The sequence below is a fragment of the Octopus bimaculoides genome, chromosome 1, assembly GCF_001194135.2.
Source record: "Octopus bimaculoides isolate UCB-OBI-ISO-001 chromosome 1, ASM119413v2, whole genome shotgun sequence".
NCBI lineage: Eukaryota > Metazoa > Mollusca > Cephalopoda > Octopoda > Octopodidae > Octopus > Octopus bimaculoides.
The window spans coordinates 193741824-193759407 of record NC_068981.1 but is presented as its reverse complement, the minus strand read 5'-3'; the positions used below and the strand labels follow the sequence as shown (position 1 = coordinate 193759407).

The window sequence follows — 17584 nt, the reverse complement described above, 5'->3', positions numbered from 1 at the left end:
ATATATATATATATATATATATATATATATATATATATATATATATACACAAACACACACACACACATTAGTTAATGGGTGACAAAGGAAGAGGGATCCCATAAGAAACTTTATTGGCTTACAACTGCTTCTGCTCTAAACTGTTGCACAAGCAGTCAACTCTGAGTGCAGTGCTTGTTATAGCAGAAACAACTGTAAGCTAATGAAGTTGATGACATGACTCCTGTTCTTTTTTGTTATTCATAAATCAGTCCCACCTAACTCTTTATTCTAATGCTTAAGTATATTGAGTTCTAACTACTGGTTAATATCGTCTCTATGTCTTAGGAAAATCATAAAATAAATCCACTCAAAAGGCTACAACACACACACACACACACTCACATTGCTGAGTCATATCAGAGTGCAGGGACAGTACAGCTTATAGACACACACTCTAATATCCTCAATTCACGATGACATCTCCTAATACAATGATGAGCATGGTGTTTTTATATATTTGTATATATATATATATATATATACATATATATATATATATTTGTCCAGAATCACGCCGGATACAGAGGAAGAGAGAAAATAGTAATTCAGTGAAGGAGAAGTAGTGAGAGTAATAGCCCTAACTGAGTGGGTGTGAGAGAAAGGAAGGGGTGATAGATGAATAAGGAAGGAAAGGGTGAAAAAAGAAATCAGCATTTCAACTCTGTGTGTGTGTACAAAGGAAGTATGTGAATGTTTGTATGTGTGATTATTATGTACCTTATTTATATATAAGATACTTTAATTAACTGTCATTAATGATGGCACGGGGTCAGCTAGTTGTCATATCATTATCTGAGTCAGTGTCTCAACTACTGACACAGTCACAGTCTCAAATCATGATTTTTGTGTATTGTTTACTTATCCGGATCAGACTGCTGTTAACCCCCCCACACACATACACACCACCACCAATAGTACAGCTCAAATATCAAGGACAGTGCTGCTGTCACACTTGAAAACATTCTAGACCTACATTTATACACACACTCCGCCCACACACACATATATACATACATACACAAACATACACATACTCACACACTTGTACATACTCAAACACACATACATTCATACACATACATTCATACACATATATCCTTGAACCACATTGGGACTGTGAAACACACATATTTAGGTTAGTACTGTTACTACATAACACCCTTAGCCTAGATTACAAAAGGATTGCCCCTATTTTGTCCTCTTGACCCACACATCTGGAACAATGATATTATTATATATACACTCATGTACAGTAGACCAACATCTGAGTACTACTTCCCTTATATCAGAGATCAGGGGCAGTGTTGTTACAGGTACTCTGATATCTTCAATCAAACCGAAGAGAAAGGCATTTAATCCTTTCCATGCCAACCTGGCTGAAACCACCTTTGGCTCTTTAGTAGAAATGTCTTGTTTTCATAAGATTTGAATTAAAATCTTCCTCCAAACCTTAGTCACAATTTATGTTCCTAACACTAGCTAAAAGATAACTAAGTTATTTTACTAAATTCTTTGTTATATTTAAAATTAATTGAAAGAAACACTGAACATCTCAACAGAAATATGACAACAAAAGGGTTAACAAACAATTAATTTAACCCTTTCAAATCAACCCAGCTAAAACCACCTCTGGCTCTGAGTACAAATGTCTTGTTTTCAAAAGTTCTGAATTAAAATCTTCCTCCAAACCTCAATCACAATTTATGTTCCTAACACTAGCTAAAAGATAACTAAGTTATTTTACTAAATTCTTTGTTATATTTAAAATCAATTGAAAGAAACACAGAGCATTTCAACAGAAATATGGTGACAAAAGGGTTAACAAATGATTAATTTAACCCTTTTGATACCAACCTGCCTGAAACAGCCTCTGGCTCTGTAGTACAAATGTCTTGTTTTCATAGATTTTGAATAAAAATCTTCCACCAAACTTTAGTCACAATTTATGTTCCTAGCACTAGCTCAATGATAACTAAGTTATTTTACTAAATTCTTTGTTATATTTAAAATCAATTGAAAGAAACACAGAACATCTCAACAGAAATATGGTAACGAAAGAAGAGTTAATCAATTAACTATGATTCACTTATCATCACACTCCATCTTTATTTTATGTATATTTTGTATCTTGTTGCTTCTTCTATCACTACTATGATAACCTCCGAAATACAGAGATGTGTACCTCTTCCACCTAGCTTTATACAATGTATCCACCCTATTCTCTTCAATTCTATGTGATTCAACCATTTAAAAAAAATCCTTCTCCTTAAATAAATCCTTTTATAATTCATTCTCTGCCCACATTTTCTTTAGCAACATGAACTACAGACATTCAAATTGAACATCAATCACATCTGACTCATGAGTCTATGTTGGTCTGCAAATGTCTTCAATGCTTTTACTTTCGCTCTGACTAAGTCATAAACATATTAAAAACAAACAAAAGAAAAAGAAAATATAAATACCTTCTTTTAAAAAGCGCATTCATACACACTGGCAAATGTATATACATACATACACACATACATACATTGTCATTGTGGCACTCCGTCGGTTATGATGACGAGGGTTCCAGTTAATCTGATCGTTGGAACAGCCTGCTCGTGAAATTAACGTGCAAGTGGCTGAGCACTCCACAGACATTTGTGCCCTTAATGTAGTTCTCAGGGAGATTCAGCATGATACAGAGTGTGACAAGACTGGCCCCTTTGAAATACAGGTACTATTCATTTTTGCCAGCTGGGTGGACTGGAGCAATGTGAAATAAAGTGTCTTGCTCAAGGACATAACGTGCCACCAGGTATTGAACTCATGACCTTACAATTGTGAGCCAAATGCTCTAACCACTAAGGCACATGCCTTCACACGCACACACACACATACACACACACACATATATCATGTCACTCCATCGGTTATGACGATGAGGGATCCAGTTGATTTGATCAACAGAACAGCCTGCTCATGAAATTAATGTGTAAGTGGCTGAGTACCCCACAGACATGTGTACCCTTAATGTAGTTCTCAGGGAGATTCAGCGTGACACAGAATGTGATAATATTGGTCCCTTGAAATACCGGTACAACAGAAACAGGAAGAAAGAGTGAGAGAAAGTTGTGGTGAAAGAGTACAGCAGGGTTCACCACCACTCCCTGCGCTGTTTATCTTGATATGAGATCACCACGTCGCGCACATATGGTTGCAATGCATGTGCGTGGTGTACCCTTATCAAATGAGTATGGAGTCATGGAGGGTATACTGGGCTTTGTATATTTTACCCCAGTTTCACTTTGATGGCATGCACTGCTCTCTCACTTAATAATAATAATAATATTATTATTATTATTATTATTATTATTATTATTATTTGAGGATGGTGCCTGGTTTAACATCTATACAAGAAATACAAAAGACTGTTTTAACTGGTATGTCACATGTATTGAGGAGAGCATTGTTGTGAACTTTTTCTTTTTTTAACCTTTATTTTCTTTGTTTTCTTTTTCTTTTTCTCCTTTTCTCTTCTTTTCTTTTCTTTCTTTCTCTCTTTCTTCCACATTTTTTTCTACCACATGACTTTGTAAATGAACAATCTTGAGTGTTTATTTTAATGGCCTACCATTGTATACAGTGAGTTTCTTTGCTCTAGGTGTCAGGAAGACATTCGGCAAGAAACGGAAACAGAATTGAAAGAAGAAGATAGTGATAATAATAATGATAATAATGTCCTTGAAACTGTTTTTAGCACTTTGCTATCTTTCCTTCCATGAGATTACTAACCCCGCTTCTTTATTTTTAAAAGTCAACCAAATGTTTAAACATTCCATTCACTAGGACTAAACAGCACTCATGCCAGCATCCCAACAACAATTGTGAACTGGTCCTTCAATATATGTGCCATGACCTCATCAGGGATGGAACAAATGTAAAGTAAGTACAGATTCAGCTAGTCACATTAGAGTCATTAGTCATTGAAGAGTCATTAGTCATTGAGGAGTCATTTGTCATTGAAGAGTCATTAGTCATTGAAGAGTCGTTTGTCATTGAAGAGTCATTTGTCATTGAAAAGGCGTTTGTCATTGAAGAGTCGTTTGTCATTGAAGAGTCATTTGTCATTGAAGAGTCGTTTGGCATTGAAGAGTCATTTGTCACTGAAGAGTCATTAGTCATTGAAGAGTTGTTTGACATTGAAGTGTCATTTCTCATTGAAGAGTCATTTCTCATTGAAGAGTCATTTCTCATTGAAGAGTCATTTGTCATTGAAGAGTCGTTTGTCATTGAAGAGTCATTAGTTGTTGAAGTCATTAGTCGTTGAATATAATAACTCCCTGTACCCTGATGATGTGTATTTAGTTTCATCAGGAATATGTCTTACATATTCCTTTAATACACATTCCTTTGTGTAGACATGCAAGCATATCAGTCTTACCTATTTCTCAGGAGGTTGGGAAGAAATGACAAACAAGCACAGGCTTTCCAACCACATGGTTGTGGGTTCGGTTCCACTGCATGATACCCTAGGCAAGTGTCTTCTAGTATAACTTCAAGCCATCCAACGCCTTGTGAGTGGATTTAGAAAACAGAAACTGAAAGAAGCCCATTGTGTGTGTTTGTCTCTTATCACCATTTGACATCTAATGTTGGTGTGTTTATATTCCTGTAACTTAGCAGTTTGGCAAAAGAGATTGATAGAATAAATACCAGGCTTAAAAAAAACGTACTTGTGTTGATTCATTCATCTAAAAACTCTTCAAGGCAGTGCCCCAGAATGGCTACAGTCTAATGATTGAATCAAGTAAAAAAATACAAAAAAACATTTATTGATTTTTAGCTCTTATTGGGGTTTCATGAAAGGTGTGTACATCCTTTGACCAATCCCAGAAAAGCAAAAAGCCAATCCGTTTAAAGACACATCAAATCTCGTAACTCCAAAGAATTGGTGCATCTAATTTGCATATTGTGAGTATTTAACACTTTATCTTCTACTTGTCAACACATTTTCAAGATATGGCATAATATATGTGACCTTATGTAGTGGACATGTCACATTTATGTATTTCTCTGTGGACTGAGGAAACGCTGGACAGCCTTAATTGATTTTTCAACCATTATTGGGATCTCGTCAGAGGTGTCTATGTCACTTGACCAATCAGAGGTGTCTACGTCACTTGATCACTTGACCAATCTTGACCATTTATAGACACATTGAATTCAGTAGCTTCAGAGAATCGAGTATAGAGAGTTTGAGTCATAAGAGTGAATGTCAGGAAGACAAATTTGAAGAGACTTTATAAGCAGAATACTGAAAGTTTGAAAAACTCAAATCTCAGCATACCAAATGCCAGATATCAAAAGATCAAAACATGTGAATTTGGAAATATCTGAAGGAAAAATACTTAGGAAATACTTAGGGAAATGGTATTAAAAACATTTACAGTTTTAAAAAGGAGCTTATTTGAGAAACATATAAGATATTTCTCTCTTAGCTCTTTGATTCTCCAGTGCTGTCAGTACAACAAGCAATAAACCTCCAGACATTTTGATCGCTTGTCTTCCTCCTGGCTGCACTTGAGTCAACTCTCAATGCTATCATGTCGTCCTGGAACATACTGTGCCATAACTTCCCTGGTCTCTTTTCTCCTCATGATAGTAACATGTCTCTCTTGTGTTATTGAAGCACATGGCCAGTAAACTATATCTGCTGCTTAGTTACCATGTCACGCAAACTTCCTGTGTCTACTTCTCAAAGACAAGTAAAAACATAAATGATTTATACATAAAATATTTTCATTCCCTTAATTCTCTTGTTATGGAATATTTTCCCTATTTTTTTTCTTTCTGTCAATAAAATCCTGAACATATGAAACGATCAAAAGACTAAGATTTAATGAACCAAAATTAATTTCATACATTTGCTTATCTCCCTTTGACTTCACTTTTTTACTGTGATCTACCCAAATTTGGTCTGTCATTTGATATTATTTTATGTATTTATTGAAGTAGAAATAAGGAAAATATTCTATAATGAGTGAATTCAAATAAAATAAGTATTCAATAAGTATTCACGTTTACAATCAAACTATTTCATATGATTCCATTATATCAGCAAAGCTTTAAAACCCTAGCAGGGTGGAAAACACTTATTTAATGGATCCCTGTGGAGTAGGAAGAAGTTATTGTGATACTCCATTGGTTATGACGATGAGGGTTCCAGCTGATCCGATCAATGGAACAGCCTGCTCGCGAAATTAACATGCAAGTGGCTGAGCACCCCACAGACACGTGTACCCTTAATGTAGTTCTTGGAGAGATTCAGCGTGACACAGAGTGTGACAAGGCTGGCCCTTTGAAATACAGGTACAACAGAAACAGAAAGATAGAGTGAGAGAAAGTTGTAGTGAAGGAGTACAGCAGGGTCCCCCCCCCTGCTCCGCTGGAGCCTTGTGGAGCTTTGAGTGTTTTCGCTCAATAAACACTCACAATGTCTGGTCTGGGAATCGAAACTGCAATCCTATGACTGGAAGTCTGCTGCCCTAACCACTGGGCCATTGCGCCATTGCGTCTCCACAGGAAGTTATAACAGAGAAAGAAATAAATGTGAAGTTTTGGGTAAGTTGAACAAGCTACAATTTCTTCGTCTCGTTATCAAAATACGAATTGTCAAAAGAGAATAATGGTTATATTACGGCCTGGAACAAGGATTTAAATGACTTCAGTTCTGCTGGTTCTGTTGATGTGGCTAATGGTCTGCTGTCTGTTGTGGTAACAATGAAGACCAGAGAAGACCGGTTGAAGAGAGCTGTGTGACAGACTGGATTTCTGGTTGATCGATGCTGGTCCAAAGAGACGTGGCGTGTGGTCAATGGCTGATGCCAAAGACCAAGCGAAGCAGAACACAAGGGCTTTTATAACCCTGGGTAGGCTCCAGAGACAAAGTGATCTTTTCCGCATTGAAAACAAATTGTTGCAAACATGCAATTGAACAGTTAGTAACTGACCAATACATGCAACTAGTTTGGCAAGCCACTGGATCATGTGACTCGATGGAAAGAAAAGGTCTGGTGAGCCCATTCTGTGGTATTTAAGCTTAAACATCATCATCATCTTCGTTTAATGTCCACTTTCCATGCTGGCATGGGTTGGATGGTTTCACTGAGGACTGGCAAGCCAGAAGGCTGCACCAGGCTCCAATCCAATCTGGCAGTTTCTACAGCTGGATGCCTTTCCTAACGCCAACCACTCAGAGAGTGTAGTGGGTTCTTTTTATGTGTCACCAGCATGAGGGCCAGTCAGGCAGTACTGGCATTAACCACACTTGAATGGTGCTTTTTGACCAATCATGCAGCACTGGCACTGACCACACACGAATAATACTTTTTATGTGCCACTGGCACGGGTGCCAATCAGGTAGTACTGGCATTGGCCATGACAATAACTTCACTTGACTCAACAGGTCTTCACAAATGCCGTTTATTGCCCGATGATTGAAGGGTACTCTTAAATGGGCTGGTATGATGTACTGGCATAGGCCACAGTTATGGTCTCACTTGGCTTGCTGGGTCTTCTCAGGCACAGCGTGTCTCCGAAGGTGTCATTCACTTGTCATTGCCTCTGTGAGGCCCAACGTTCAAAGGTCTTCCTGGGCCCAGTCACCACCTCATCCAGGTGTTTCTGGGCCCAATCATCACCTTATTCCAGGTCCTCCAGGGCCCAATCACCACCTCATCCCAGGTCATCCAGGGCCCAATCACCACCTCATCCCAGGTAAACATAATAAAAGCATTACATCCTTCTGCTACAAAGTACTTTACTATCCTTCAGAAACTGAAACACAGCAGCAGATGATGAAGTGGGTATGATGCTTACATCAGCTGATGCCATTAGAGTCTATTAATTTTAATTATAGTAATTTGACTGTGCTTAGCCCTGGTTCACCTGGACTAGTGGTTTCCTACCTGTGGTCCACTGACCCCAGGTGGTCCACTGACCCCAGGTGGTCCACATAGGTAGTACTGGGGAACTGAGGATCTGCGAACATGTTAAGCTGACAGACCTTTACATATCCTAGAGTCCTGGGGGTCTGTGGGAAAATTCATTTAAATTAAGAGGGTCGTTGGTAGTGAAAAGGTTGGGAACCATTGAGCTAGACCCTGATCAAGGACAGTCAAGCCATAAGCAACTTATCAAAGGGGAAGAACTGATGTAATCCTAGATGGTAAGCCTATGATATCCAAGGTGTAAGATAATCTGAGAGTTAAAGTATATCAAAGTGTAGGTTAGATAGGTGTGGAAGGTCCACATGAACATTTATCAATAAAGCAAATGCTAATGGCAAGAAAAAATGTCCTAAGGATTTTCACAGCTAAAATTATTCGGCTGATGCAGGGTAAAATGCTCAGTGGCATTTCGTCCATTCTTACGTTCTGAATTCAAATTCTGTTGAGGTCAAATTTGCTTTTTATCCTTTCGGGGTTGGTGAAACAAGTACTAGTTTAGCACTGGGGTTGATGAGATAAACTTATTGCCCCACCTCATGAATTGTTGGCCTTGTGCCAAAATTTGAAACCATTATTATTAGAAAATTACTATATTTAAATCTCACAATGAGAGATATTCAGCAACAGTACTTTGGAGTAAAGATTGTTTGCCAAAATAACATGGCAGTCCTGGTTTAGGACTAATGTTAATGTAATTTAGCCCCAGATAACATCATCTCCAGCTGGCTATATGGCACAATCTGTGTCCTTATATTTTTGAACAGGGGAATCTAGCACCCCCACTCAGCTCAAAACAATATCTGTGGAGATGCTAGATTCCCTTGTTCTAAAATATAAGGACACAGATCATGTCGTATAGCCAGCTGGAGACGATGTCTCCTAGGGCTAAATTACAGCAACATTCATCCTAAACCAGGACTGCCATGTTATGTTGGCAAACAATCTTTACTCCCTTATTATTAGGTTGACTCTGAAAGAAAGAAAAAAAAACAGTTATAAAGTAAAAGCATTATGTTTTGGACATGGTCCTTCATTGGCTACAAGAGGAAAGTCTAAGAGCGACTAGGAAGAGAAGGAAAAAAAGGAAGAAGATGAAAAAGAAAAGAAGAGAATCATCATCCAGTGTTTTAAATCAGGGTTTTGTCCCCGTTAACAGGAGTAGCCGGTTCTACCTCAATGCCATAGCAACTGAGGTAGGCAAGTGCAGCCCACCCTGACCTTTGGGCTGGTTGGTGCCCATTCTCCTTTGCTATCATGAGGCCTTTTTTGGAGCTGGATTTTCTACTTCAGTTTCTAGACATGAGTGGACCCGAGACTAAGGCCTCTACTACGATTTTTAAGACATGTGGTGGGAAACTAGCTTAGGAAGGCAGGGACACTACTTCCTGAGACCCCTTTTGGAATCAAGTAAAAAAAAAAATGTGTGTCTTCAGTTCACATATTCTCTAACCAACAGGCATTTTTTTCCTGGTTCTTTCTCCTTTTATCTTTGTCTCTCTTTTTTCTTCTCTCCTTCGTCTCTCCTTGACTTCTCTCTTGAATCCAATGAATCATTATGTCTGAAACATTCTCTTTTATTCTTTTTTTTTTTACTTGTTTCAGTCATTTTGACTGTGGCCATGCTGGAGCACTGCCTTTAGTTGAACAAATTGACCCCAGGACTCATTCTGTTGGTCTTTTTTACTGAACCGCTAGGTTACAGGGATGTAAACACACCAACACCGGTTGTCAAGTGATGGTGGTGGGGACAAACACATGCACAAATACATATCATCATCATCATCGGCACGGGACCAGTCAGGAAGTAATATGCTCAACAGGCTTCTTTCAGTTTTTGTCTACCAAATCCACTCACAAGGCTTTGGTCGGCCCAAGGCTAGAGTAGATGACACTTGCCAAAAATATCACGCAGTAGGACAACCCGGAACCAAGTGTTTTGGAAGCAAGCTTCTTTCCACACAGCCACTCCTGTGCCTATCTATAAACTTTTTCCTTCATTCATGAACATGCCCTGTAAATTTTGTTGTTCTTTATTATTTGTTGTTGCCTTGTTTCATAAACAGCTTATCTTTTTAACCTTTATGGATTTGTTTTGCAAGATCCTGATGCGAAATTATGTGGTGAAAGAGATATTGTTATATCTGGGGAGGGTCATCTTTTGCCAACAAACACACACACTAGTTACTTGCTCTTCACTTGAACTTTATTCTCGTTCATTTGTCACACATTTTTTGACCCTTTCAATGACTGTCTGTTCTTCTCTGTATCTCCTCTTCTCTTTGGTCTAGAAGAAGAGACATGGAAAACAGATAATCATTGAAGGGGTCGCAAGATGTGTAACAAAAGAGCTCTGACAAATAAGCGAAGTGTAATAATATTAATGATAATAATAATAATAATAATGAAGCTATTGTAAAGATCAAATAAGTGTGTGTGTGTTGATTGGCAAAATGACCATCCCCAAGTATAACAACAATTTATCTTTGTTTAAGCTTATTGTATCTAGGATTTCAGTTTCATTTATGACACAAGTCTCCATTTTTAAGACATGAGGAGATGTGGCTGACATTTCTAGCAAATTATTTAACCATATAGAGACTTTCTCTCTATGAATTGGTAGTCCTTTACTTCAAAGCAATAACGGATTCTAGCTTCCTTCTACTTCTTCTTACAGAACAATACCGACCGATACTAAGCAGTGCAAAGGGGCAGACTGTGATCGCGATTTTCAATATGGCATGCATGAGAATTACACATATTACCTAACATGTGCCAAAAGAGAAAGAAATAAAGGCTTGTTTGTTGCTGACCAAGTAAGTGGACATGAATGGTATTGTTGGTTCATTATTGAAAAAAACTGTCATTGCAGTAGATATATATCAACTATGCATATGTATGCATATATGTATATATATATATGTATATGCATATGTATGTATATATATATATATATATGTATATGCATATGTATGTATATATATATATATATATATATATATATATATATATATATATGCATATGTATGTATATATATACGTATATATGTATATATGCATATGTATGTATATATATATATATATATATATATATATGTATATGCATATGTATGTATATACGTATATATGTATATATGTATATGCATATGTATGTATATATATATATATATATATATATATGTATATGCATATGTATGTATATATATATATATATGTATATGCATATGTATGTATATATATATATATATATATGTATGTATATGCATATGTATGTCTTTACGTATATATGTATATATGTATATGCATATGTATGTATATATACATATATATTTATATGTATATGCATATGTATGCATATACATATATATGTATATGCATATGTATGTATATACGTATATATATATGCATGTATGTATACATGCCAGTGCCCCTGGACTGGCTCTTGTGTGAGTGGCACATAAAATACACCATTTTGAGTGTGGCCGTTGCCAGTACCGCCTGACTGGCCTTTGTGCGGGTGATACGTAAAAGCACCCACTACACTCTCCGAGTGGTTGGCGTTAGGAAGGGCATCCAGCTGTAGAAACTCTGCCAAGTCAGATTGGAGCCTGGTGTAGCCATCTGGTTTCACCAGTCCTCAATCAAATCGTCCAACCCATGCCAGCATGGAAAGTGGACATTAAACGATGATGATGATGATGATGTATACACATATGTATATATATGTCTGTACATATCTATCTATATGTATGTATACACACACACACACACGCACACACACACACACGCACACACACACACATATATATATATCATCATCATGGTTTAATGTCCGTTTTCCATGCTGGCATGGGTTGGATTGTTCAACTGGGGTCTAGGAACCCAGGAGGCTGCACCAGACCCCATCTGATTTGGCAGAGTTTCTACAACTGGATACCCTTCCTAACACCAACCACTCCGAGAGTGTAGTGGGTGCTTTTTTTACCTGCCACTGGCACAGGGACCAGAGGGGGCTGGGATGAACCAGGATCAGATGAAGCTTTTTATGTGCCACCGGCACAGAAGCTTGTCAAGCCGGCACTGGCATCGGCCATGTTTGGATGGTGCTTTTTACGTGCCACTAGCATGGGACCACAACTATAATTTCCATTTGATTTGATTTGATTTTGATGTTGATGTTTTTGACTCAATAGGTCTCTTCAAGCACAGCATGTCGCCCTATGATCCAAGGTACTTTTTGAGTGGGTTGATTATACGACACTGGTGTAGGTTTCAGCTGTGAACTCACTTTATTTGCTGGGTTTTCTCAGTCACAGTATATCTCCAGAGATCTTGGTCTTTCATCATTGCCTCTGTGAGGCCCAACCTTTGAAAGTTGTGCTTTACCACCTCATCCCATGTCTTCCTGGGTGTACCTCTACCCCGGATTCCTTCAACTCTTTGGGAGTGGCACTTCTTCACACATCTCTCCTCATCTATCCGCAGTACATGACCACGTGGCACGCAAATGTCTCTCTTGCATGCCACATCCAATGCTTCTTATATCCAATTTTTCTCTCAGGGCACTTACACTCTGTCGTGTGTGCACACTGACATCACACACCCAGCACATCATGCTAGCTTCATTTCTTTCGAGCCTGTGCATGTCTTCAGCAGTCATGGCCCATGTTTCACTGCCATGTAGCATTGCAGTTCACACACATGCATCATACAATCTACCTTTCACTCTGAGCAAGAGACCCTTTGTCACCAGTAGGGGTAGAAGCTGTCTGAACTTTGCCCAGGTTATTCTTATTCTAGCGGCAACACTCATTGAGCATCCACCCCAACTCCAGACTTGGTCACCTAGGTAGCAGAAGCTATCAACTACTTCTAGTTTCTCCCCCTGGCATATGATGGAGTCTGTTTTCTGAGCATCTGTGGTGTTTATTGCCCCTGTGCATCTGCTGCATACGAAAGCTATCTTACCGGTTAATCTTCCTTTGATGTTGCTGCACCTCTTGCGACATTGACTCTAAGGTCCTTTGATTCTAAACCTTGCTTCCACACCTTAAATTTCTTCTCCAGTTCTGGTAGTGATTCTGCTGTGAGGGCCAAGTCATCAGTATATATATATATATATATATATATATATATATATAAAAGTTAGCTGAGTTTGAAGTTAAAATAACTGTCTAAGGGATAAAGCTATCCATTATACTACTAGTATATTACCTATATTTAAACATGGGCAAATAAGTTATGCTCATAAATTATAGGTAAAGACAAGGATAAAAAGGATTTTATTGGGAATCAAAATTTAAAGAAAACAGAAAATGAAAATAACATTGATTAACAACAATTTGCATCAATTATTGTTTGTTAATTATGTCGAAAAAGACTGTATCCCGTCTGACAGTTGTTTCTGCTGCAAATACTCTTTGGTATTACCATTATTATGCTAAAAATATATATCATTGTTGGTAATAAAATCGATTTGAATCATGGAGCTTCATCAGAGTGGAAAATAAATAAATAAATAAAAAGAAGAGACAAGAAAAGAAGAAGGAAAGGTTGAATATGGTAAGAATCAAGTCATGGGGAGATACACACGCATATCTCCCTAGGGAGATATTAATGGTAATACCATTAATAATAATAATGGTAATACCAAAGAATGTTGACAGCAGAAACAGCTGTTGGATGGGATGCAGTCTTTTTGTAAATAATAAATAAATAAATAATTGATGCAAATCAGTTGCTGCTCATCGATATTATATGCATTTTCTGTTTACCTTAAATATATATGTGTGTGTGTGTGTGTGTGTGTGTGTATATGTATATATATATGTACATATATATGTGCAAATATATGTATATATATGTACATATACATGCATATATATATATCATCATCATCGTTTAACGTCCGCTTTCCATGCTAGCATGGGTTGGACGATTTGACTGAGGACTGGTGAAACCGGATGGCAACACCAGGCTCCAGTCTAATTTGGCAGAGTTTCTACAGCTGGATGCCCTTCCTAACGCCAACCACTCAGAGAGTGTAGTGGGTGCTTTTACGTGTCACCCGCACGAAAACGGCCATGCTCGAAATGGTGTCTTTTATGTGCCACCCGCACAAGCCAGTCCAGGGGCACTGGCAACGATCTCGCTCGAAAATCCTACGGGAGCCAGTCAGGCGGTACTGGCAACGGCCACACTCAAAATGGTGCATCTCATGTGCCACCCGCACAAGAACCAGTCCAGGGGCACTGGCAACGATCTTACTTGGCTTGCCGGGTCTTCTCACGCACAGCACATTTCCAAAGGTCTCGGTCAGTAGTCATCGCCTCGGTGAGGCCCAATGTACGAAGGTCTTGCCTCACCACCTCAGCCCAGGTCTTCTTGGGCCTACCTCTTCCACGGGTTCCCTCAACTGTTAGGGTGTGGCACTTTTTCACGCAGCTATCCTCATCCATTCTCACCACATGTCCATACCAGCGCAATCGTCTCTCTTGCACACCACAACTGATGCTTCTAATGTTCAGCTTTTCTCTCAAGATACTTGTACATATATATGCACATATATATGTATATATATATGTACATATATATGTATATATATATGTACATATATATGTATATATATATGTACATATATATGCATATGTATATGTACATATATATGCATATGTATATGTACATATATATGCATATATATATGTACATATATATGCATATATATATGTACATATATATGCATATATATATGTACATATATATGCATATATATATATGTATATATATATATGTACATATATATGTGTATATGTATGTACATATATATGTGTATATATATATGCATGTATATGTATACATATATATACATAATACACATGTAAATTTACATACACACACACACACACTCATGCACACACTCCCATATAAGTAGATCTTAATGCATGTATTAGCATGGAATATTAATTACCGTGATTCGACTTAAGTGTCGTAGGATGGTCTCTGAATGCCTTTGTTGCATGTTATTAAGAATTGTTTATCTATGGCGGATACTTCTGTTAAGTAGCACTTGGTAAAGAGGCTTGGGCTATAATGAATTGTTGGAAAAGTGTTAACAAGAGGAATCTCTTTGTATTCATGCAAAGAGAGAAATACGAGACTAGCAGACAGACAAACAAATCCAAGAAATTTGAAGCAAAAAAGAATAGAAAAAAACAGGAACAGGATCTACCAAGCCCTGAGGACTACATATAACGCCAATGTTAGCTTTGGCATGGTTTCTATGGCTGGATGCCCTTTCTAATGGCAACCACATTACTGAACATCCTGGGTGCCTTTTTTTCCCTCCATGGTACCTGTACTAGTGGGGGCACCAAGTGACTTGCATGCAAATCAAGGAAAGGTAAAAGCCTCCTTGATTAAGTGAACTAATTGTAGAGAGAGCGGTGGCTTTATGCTGGGCTTTGTGGACTGAAGTATGATAGAGGGAGAGACACAAGTGTCTTACTGCAGAGGACAATGATGGTTCTGAAGAGATGCCGAAGTAAACTCTCAAGAATATAGAGTTCATTGGGGGCAGGTGAAGGAGGAGGGGACAGGCGAAATAACAGAAAAGACAGAATGCAGTATTATTTAATGTGTCAAAGGTGGCGAGCTGGCAGAAACATTAGCATGCTGGACGAAATGCTTAGCGGTATTTTGTCTGCTGCTACGTTCTGAGTTCAAACTCCGCTGAGGTCGCCTTTGCCTTTCATCCTTTTGGGGTCGATAAATTAAGTACCAGTTGCATACTGGGGTCGATCTAATCGACTGGCCCCCTCCTCCCCCAAAATTTTGGGCCTTGTGCCTAGAGTAGAAAAGATTGAAAACTATGAAGGTGGTGAGCTGGCAGAAACATTAGCACATCGGGAGAAATGCTTAGCGGTATTTCTAGGCCTTGTGCTTAGATTAGAAAAGATTATTCAATATGTCAGCTTATTGTTAGTGGCAGAGAGAGAGAGAGAGAGAGAGAGAGAGAGAGAGTAATCATCTTGTAACTGACTAATGGGAAGATAAACTGGGACTGTGATGGAGGAACAGGACAGTTTGGTGTGTGAAGTTCTATGAAGGATAATGATGAGGATGGGTGGTGGTGGTGATGATGATGCTGATGGTGATGATGATGGTTGTGGTGATGGTGGTGGTGATGATGATGATGGTGGTGGTGGTGGTGGTGGTGATGATGATGGTGGTGATGATGATGGTGGTGGTGATGGTGATGTGGATGATGATGGTGGTGATGGTGATGATGGTGCTGGTGGTGAGGATAATGATGGTGATGATGATGGTGGTGGTGATGGTGGTGGTGGTGATGATGGTGGTGATGATGATGGTGGTGGTGATGGTGGTGTGGATGATGATGGTGGTGATGGTGATGATGGTGCTGGTGGTGAGGATAATGATGGTGATGATGATGGTGGTGGTGATGGTGTTGGTGCTGGTGGTTATGGTGGTGATTGGTGATTGTGATTGTCACAGCAGTGGTTGTGGTGGTTATGCTGGTGGTGGTGATGATGATGATGGCAATGATATTGATGTTGTTTTCTTTTTATTTCAGAAACTCAAAAAAGATACAGCAATTTATACCCGACAAAATCCAGCTGCCACTCGACGAGGCTATGAATGCCCAGAAGAGAGAGATTATTACCCCTACTGGCATCCATCTCCTTGGATTGTAAGTATATTTCATTTAGTAGTACCTAACTCACCCTACTTTGTGGTACTTAGCCCATCTGCTATGTGGTACCTAACATACCCTAGTGTGGGATACCTCACTAGTACTGGTACCATGGCATGGAAAAAAAGGCACCCAGGATGTTCTATAAGGTGGTTGCCATTAGAAAGGGAATCCAGCCATAGAAACCATGCCAAAACGTTAGATATAGTCCTCGGGGCTTGGTAGATCCTGTTACACCAGCCAACCCATGCCGGCATAGAAGACAGATGTTAAATGATGATGATGATGACAATGATGATGATGATGATGATGATGATGATGATGATGATGATGATGATGATGATGATCGGGTTCAATGCCATTGAGTAGCACCTTGGACAAGTCTCTTTTAAAGCTCCAGACTGACCAAAGCCTTGCGAGTGGATTTGGTTGATAGAAACTGAAAGAAGCGGATTGTATTTATAGGTGCAGGAGTGGCTGTGTGGTAAGTAGCTTGCTTACCAACCACATGGTTCCGGGTTCAGCCCCACTGCGTGGCACCTTGGGCAAGTGTCTTCTACTGTAGCCTCAGGCTGACCAATGCCTTGTGAGTGGATTTGGTAGATGGAAACTGAAAGAACCCCGTCGTATATATGTATATATATATATGATTAATAAATTTAAAAAAGGATAAAAATCTTTTACAAGAATTTTATCAGGAAGCCAGTGTGTAAAAAAATTCATAAGGGAAATTTCTATTCCCAAGAATATAATTATTCGTTTATATTGTGGCATTATTCTGTAGTAATGCCCTTATATAAATATAAATGAATGTATATATATATATATATATATATAT

The 17584-nt window shown here is 38.5% G+C and overlaps 1 protein-coding gene across 1 annotated transcript in view; it reads left to right on the top strand.

The window, feature by feature from the left end:
• Nucleotides 1-17584, top strand: part of LOC106877668 (protein DD3-3) — a 116267-nt gene that overhangs the window by 64318 nt on the left and 34365 nt on the right. Inside the window, exons 4-6 of the mRNA XM_014926617.2 lie at nucleotides 3874-3969; nucleotides 10711-10849; nucleotides 16627-16743. Coding sequence (XP_014782103.1) covers nucleotides 3874-3969; nucleotides 10711-10849; nucleotides 16627-16743 — 352 coding nt within the window. The remainder of the gene's footprint in view (nucleotides 1-3873; nucleotides 3970-10710; nucleotides 10850-16626; nucleotides 16744-17584) is intronic.